The sequence below is a fragment of the Rhinatrema bivittatum genome, chromosome 3 (assembly GCF_901001135.1).
Source record: "Rhinatrema bivittatum chromosome 3, aRhiBiv1.1, whole genome shotgun sequence".
Taxonomy (NCBI): domain Eukaryota; kingdom Metazoa; phylum Chordata; class Amphibia; order Gymnophiona; family Rhinatrematidae; genus Rhinatrema; species Rhinatrema bivittatum.
In genome coordinates this window covers 282,228,307-282,235,288 of record NC_042617.1, presented here as the reverse complement: position 1 = coordinate 282,235,288, position 6,982 = coordinate 282,228,307, and the positions used below count along the sequence as shown (strand labels likewise).

Below are 6,982 nucleotides of genomic sequence, written 5' to 3'. Positions count from 1 at the left end.
CCGCCTCTGTAGTTTTTCCTGGGCTGGCCTTCTCCTCTCTCGCTCCGATGTTCTCACCGCCTCGAGTTGCCTTATTCGCTCCACCCAGATTCACCGCCTGGGGAGGCTCTGTTGCGACCGGACTGCTTGGTTCTGCACCGTTGTTAGTTGAAGGTGCAAGCCGCTTCGGCTCGCCGGGATTCAACGAGATGTCCAGGGTCAAGGGTGAGTCCGCTCGCTCCAGCGTCTCCGTTCCAGCGACCAATCTCACCGGCATTCATCTATCCACATTCTAGTAAATCGTATGTTTAGAAGAGGAATGATCTTGCAGAGACATTGTGCTGGTGTTATCAGGTTGAGGAGGAAGTCACTGATTGGATGTTGGTCTCCACGTGACTTGGCCTATTTCTCCTCAGAGGTCTTGCTGGAGAACCTGCCAACTGCTTGGAAAGAGCAGTAACTCATGAGTCTGCTGACAAACGCAGCACAGTGGCTGCCATCTACTCTCCACATAGTATGAAAACAAGAAATAGAGGCAGCATCACACAGAAAGAGAGCAAGTGCTGGATTTCATCGATTGCTTTATTTAAAGATGCCATAGAGAGAGAAAAAGGAAAATGTAAATTCTTCAACTTATCCAGACTTGGACAATGAAATGTGCCAGTTAATATGTTCCTAGTGCCAGTCATACCCCCATCTCAGGGAGTAAAGGGGCAGACTCCCCAGCCCTACCCAGGATGTCATTCAAATCAGAAATGCACTCCTTGCTTGTGTCGTCATATAAAACAAAACGATATCTCTAAGAATCTGTTCTGCAGTACCATTCCTGGGAGCTCTCAGGATATCACCTGGAAACTTGGGGAATTTGCATCAATTACTAGGTACTGGGGAGAGGGAGGTACACTAGAAAGCTCTCTATTTACAGCTCCAGCCCTCCCCTTCTCCAGCAAACTTGCAGGGAACAGGAGAGAAGGGGCGAGTCTAGAGCAGACACTGCAGGCAGCATGATGAGAAGGGCTGCCACACAACTCAGTCTGAAGCCTTAATTCCAGGATGTGGGGCTCACCCAGCTGAGGGTAGAGAGAGGGTGAACAGGTCAGGGAGCTGTGACTTATAGGGGATGTGAGCAAAGAATGAAGAGGGAGAGAGGAAGGGAAAGAATGTTGGGATCAACTCTGAAGTGGTGGTGGTGATGATGAGGGAGGGAGAGGAGAATAAATATGGATTAATGAGGGATGGTGGTGAGAGAGAAAGCTTAGGCACTTTATTCCTCCCCCCCCCCCCCCCTCCTGCATCAATAGCAATCTCAGGGCGATCACAAGTCAAAGGTTCCCAGGTATGTGTAGCACAGAAGCAAGTGGTGAACAGTGACACTTCCCACAGCTGGACATCATTTTAGTGGGTGTTGGACAGAGACCAACAGCTCATTTCACCATGGGTACAGATGACAAGATGTGAACTTGCAGAGAGGAAGGCACAGAAGAAGAAATACTTCTTTACTGAAAAGAGTGAAAGATACCTGGAATATTCTAACAGCAGATATACCAAGACAGAATTTAAATCTGCTTAGAAAGGGCAGTTCAAAGCACTGAGTTGAGAGGATAAGTTTAGATTTGGGGAGGTAGAAGAAGTTGGTTCTGGGTATAGTATGGGAACTTGTATGCTTATCTACCTAGAATGGTAGAGAACCAAAGAGGAAACAATAAGAAAAGTGATTTGGATAAAGCCTGCAGGCAGTCAGACTTGTATGGTGACAGCTAAGAGATATCATTACCTGCAGCAGTGTAGAGGTTTGGGCAGATTAGGTGGGCCAATTGGTCCTTATCTGCTGTTGTCTACAGTTTTCACAGCACTAGACCCAGAATGTATCAGTAGGATTTTGGCTACATTAAATCTTACACACAATATTCAATGGGTCTTTTTGAAAAAGGATTTCCCCATTTGGTGTTTTCAGTAAAAATCTTTTATGAAATAAGGCCCAATATCTTCTCTTTGGCTGATGATCAAACTGACAATGATGATAAGGTCCTTTCTGCTAACAATGAAAACCTCTAGTATTATATTCCCAGCAGAGTCTTGGAGGCATTTCTTTTGTGTGCACATCGCTAGTTCATTGCATCAGCCTCATCAGGAAGTCTGCCAGGGCCGTTGGTAAGTAGGAAAGCGGGAGGTAGAAGAGTTTCGCGTCCCAGCCAGCAGAGTAACGTGTGTGGGGGTGCACCGCTGTCAGAGCATGCTCCATGCAGTCCGTCACCAGGGTCAGCTTGGAATTACAGACCAGGTCCAAATCTTGCACCCTCTTGGAATCTGTATAAGCAGGCCAAAGCAGGATAACATCAACAGCTGCAAGCAAACCTTCCAACCAAAAATAGTTTTACAGACTCATCAAATTCATGGGACTATAATTAGAAAGTTTCACAGTTCTTCTTTGGTCCAACAGCCCCACAAATGAGATTCTGTTCTCTGATATATCATGCTCAAACCTTCCTCTATCCTGTATAAAGAGAGAGCAGAAGACTTACTCTTGTTGTAGAAGTCTTGTCCGTAGCTTTCCTTGATCTCAGCCGGCAGGCAGTTCCAGATCTGTTGGATGTTCTTCTTTATGTATTGAGAGTCTGAGACGAACGTTTTGAAAAAACCAGGCTCGATGATGCAGACTTTCACACCGAAGGAACACAGCTCTCGTCTGTAATACAAGAATTCAGTTTCCTTTCCACTTCTGGTTTTTGGACTCATCTTAATCTATTCTATCATGCCTCCAGCTTCTACCACAGCCCCCTTCAATTTCATTGTCTTGTAGACTGTACAAAGACTGGCATAACACCTAACACATATTTACAATGTCATTACATGGAGACATGAGCACTCTATACACTGTAGAAGCAGCCACAACACTCTCTTACAGGCTCATACCATGTTGATGGAACATTTTCAACTTCCAAGCTAATGATTCCTCTAGGAGAGAGAAGCTCTCTGCTTCTGGGATGCATGGACATACTGCACTGGGCTCAGATATTGGAAGTGATGTCTCCTTCTCAGTGCACTGGGCTCTGATACAGCCTGTTGGAGTTTATTAAATATAGGGATGTGCACTGATTTTTTTTTTTTGTGTCATGGTTATCTGCTTAATTTAGTTTTTTAAATGGTTTTGGGGCGGGTATTTCGTGTTTTCCTAATTTCGGACTTAATGTACACTAACTGGATATTAGCACGCACTGCCTATAGATAGTGCATGCTAACATTCACTCAGTGCGCACTAAGTCCCATTAGTGCACACTAACGTCTTTTTGTTTAGTGGCACTCCCAAAACAAAACGAAATAGACAATTTCGTTGCCTTTGAGTATTTCATCTAAAATGAATGCACATCCCTATTAAATAGACCAAACACATACAGTGGAGCCATTATAATCAGTCATATACTAGACAAAGCGGGCCTGATATTGAGCTATGCTGCTGAATATCTGCATAAGTCTCACTACTTAGCCAGATAAGTTATATCCTATTAATTTAACCATATAAGACCGGTGACTTAGGGCCTCATTTTCAAAGCACTTTACCGTGTGCGATAAATTCGCAAATCATGTTAACAGCTGTTAACGTGATTCATGAATGCAAATTAGTCATTTGGTATTCAGGGGTGGAGCATATGTAAAGTGGGAACCTGTGTGGCAAAACAACAGCAGTGTTAGGGAGAGGAGAGAGAGAGAGAGAGAGAGAGAGAGAGAGAGAGAGAGAGAGAGAGAGAGAGAGAGAGAGAGAGAGAGAGAGAGAGAGAGAGAGAGAGAGAGAGAGAGAGAGAGAGACTTACTATAGTGCCTATGCCCTACATAGGTATTTGAATCCCTATGGGAGGGCTACCTACTAACTCAGGGTGGGGATTAGGTATGAGCATCGGGGGTTGGGGGCCACTTTTGCATTCCACATGAGACCTACGGACAGAACAGTGGTCTCTAGTGCAGATTTGCTGGCTGTCGGAGTGAGGACGCTCACACCAAGAAGTGGTTTGGGCAACGTTCTCTCTACCTAGCTTGATGGACACTCTACCTGGGCAACAACATGCTAGGTGGAGAGAACGTTGACCAAATCTCCGCTTGGAGTGAGCGTCCTCACTCCGACGGCCAGCAAATCTGCACTAGAGACCACTGTTCTGTCCGTAGGTCTCATGTGGAATGCAAAAGTGGCCCCCAACCCCCGACGCTCATACCTAATCCCCACCCCGAGTTAGTAGGTAGCCCTCCCATAGGGATTCAAATACCTATGTAGGGCATAGGCACGCCGCACACGATCTTTCCCCACTGCACGAAAGATTAAGGGCGGCTATCTTGCAGTGGACAATTAGATAGCCAGATATTGAGCGCTGAACATGCTTTCAATATTGGAAACAGTGAGGAAAACAAACGCTTATACAGGCTGTCACTAACACATTTAGGTTAATAATAGTGCTTAGCACAGAATTTAATCAGGTACCCCTTTTATTAATGATACCTTCTACTAGTTATAATGTTTATCCTCCTCACTTTGTCTTCACTCTGCAGCTCCTCAGTCATTACTTCTCCTCTCTCATTTCTCCCTACACTCCTGCTCCTGAACTCCATTCCTCAGGTAAGTTGCTATTATCTGTGCTCCTTTCTTCCATCGCCAAATCTAAGCTTTGTAACTTCCATCTTAATCACCAAATGCCTGGAACAACCTTCCTGGTGTGTCCTGCTCCCTCCCTGGCCACATTCAAATCCTATCTAAAAAACAAAAACACAACCTTCAATTCCTGACCTCCCTGGGATCTGTGGTGAGCTGGAGAATGCCTCCTGTGTGTGCCTGTGCTATGGTGATATTTAGCTACAGTAATAGTAATAGTGGCTGCAGACATTGCCCTCCCTGATTGCAGCTGTTTTGCTCTATTTTCCCCAATAAAAAGTTCCTTTTACAGACTCTGCTCCAGTGTCCTTTACAGTGACCAAGCCACCTGTTAATGGGTGTAAGGGAAAAAGAAGAGAGGAAATATTGGCCTAACATCCAGACTAGACAGCAGGAGTCATGTTTACATGCAACTCACCTCCCCTAGCAGAAGCAAATGGTCCTACCTTTATTCCCTCCCCCCCCCCCCCCCCCTCACCCCTCTGACTGTGCACTCCCTGAGACTTTAAAAAGCAAAGATCCCTGACCCACAAAATTGACCCTGTGCTCAGTGTCCAATGTAAGCTTCGCAGAGCTGGGACTCTCTATGTCAGAGCTTCTCAACCACTGTGCCGCAGTAAGATCCCTACTGTGCCACGGTGGTCTCTCCCCCTTCCTTCTCAATCCATCAGCCAAAGTTTTTTTTTGCCAATGCAGCAGCCTGTCTTTCAATAGCTGGCATGTGCAACCCAGCCTGATTGGTGACAAATGCTGTTTCGCTGCTCCACTGCACTGCCACTACTTTCTCTGTGACTACTTGCCTGCCCAGTGCCTCCTCAGTAAGTTTAAATATTCTTGGTGGTATCACATCTTGTCTCTCTCAATACAGAAAAGCCAGTGCGGCCATGGTGGAGCCCACCGCGGCCTGAAGAGAAAAAGAGATTAGTGGGCAAGGTGGGGGCCTCGGTGGACCACATTTCACTGAAGCCTGCAGAGTGAAGCTGGCTGGTGGGGGCCACAATGGAGTCCATCTCACCACAGCAGACCAGTCAAAATAGCCGACAGGGGCTGTAGTGGAGTCCATCTCACCGCAGCCTGAAGAGAAGAGGGGGCCATGTGTGTGCATATGCATGTGTGTGAGTCTATATGTGTATGTGTTGGTGTGTGAGCTTCCAGTTTCTTGCCTCTAATCAGTTATTAGAGAATTTATGGCATAAGCGAGACCAATGTCCGCTGTCTTAAAGTGAACACCTTCCTGAGTAGACTGGATGGAGCATTTTGGTCTTTATCTGCTGTCATTTACTATGTTGCTATGATCCTGTGTGCATGTGTATGTATACGTGTGTCTGAGAACCTGTGTGAGTATGTGCCTGCCTGTATTACTGGTGTACATGAGAATCTGTGTGCATGTGTATTTATATGTGTGTGAGCCTGTATGCATGTGTATGTGCCTGTGAGAGCTTATGTATCATACATAGGCTCTCACAGGCACACACGTACATAATATATATGTGAGAGAAAGGGAGTGTGCGTGAGAGCATGGGCATGCATATGAGAGCGGTAGTATGTGAGAGAATTAATGTATTGAAGCATAGAGAAGATAATTTGTGTGGCCTTAACTCCCCAATCCATGACAGTCTCAGGTGACTGGAAATCAAAAGATCCCAGGTATGGAGAGCAGGGTTTGTTTGTTTTTTAAATCTTTATATTTTGAATTATTTGGTAGTATTTGATGATTCTGCTGTTTTGAAATATTGTATTTGTGTTTGGGAAATAGAACAAATTTATGTAAGTTTTAAAAAAATTAATGGATGTTTATCAGCTGTTTTGACATTTATTCTTTTTATTAGTATGGTTTTAATATTATGAATGTTTTAAGTCTTTTGATTTTATTGCTTAATGTTTTGTGAGGTATGATGATGTTTCTGTTTTTCCATTCATAATACAACTGGACTTTTGGTTTCCAGTTCTGTTTTTGTTGGAACGTACCTATTTATACTTTATGGTCTTTCTAGTTTGTTTCAGTGAGAGTCTGTCTTGTGTAACTTTAATTCTTGCTGTGAAAAATGATGGTACTTATCATTGGCTTTTATGGCATTATAGTCTTCCCTTCTTCATTTCTTTTTTAACAAAAGTTTGCTCTTTATTCATTTCATTTGCATGCAGAAAGCGGTTTTGAATGTTATTGCTGAAGACATGTTTTCATACAAATATTTTCACTGCTGTTAGCAGATATTAGGCAATTATTTTATGCAAGGGATGGACTTAACACATGTTCCCTTTAAGGGAAGCGCTGACTGGTCTCAAAAGTAGGGGAATGGCCAAAATTGCAAAACCTACCATCAGATGGAAAAGAGAAAATGTTGGTAAGGGACGAAGTCTCCACTA

General features: G+C 44.3%; 1 protein-coding gene across 2 annotated transcripts in view; it reads right to left on the bottom strand.

Annotated features, from left to right (window-relative positions):
- Nucleotides 1-543: 543 nt before the first annotated feature.
- LOC115087527 (retinol dehydrogenase 16-like) overlaps nucleotides 544-6,982 on the bottom strand; it is a 51,676-nt gene continuing 45,237 nt past the window's right edge. For both annotated transcript variants that reach the window (XM_029594858.1, XM_029594859.1), the window contains exons 4-5: nucleotides 2,502-2,665; nucleotides 544-2,286 (exon numbers count right to left, since the gene is read on the bottom strand). In XM_029594858.1, the coding sequence (XP_029450718.1) occupies nucleotides 2,090-2,286; nucleotides 2,502-2,665 (361 nt within the window). In that variant the 3' untranslated portion in view covers nucleotides 544-2,089. The remainder of the gene's footprint in view (nucleotides 2,287-2,501; nucleotides 2,666-6,982) is intronic.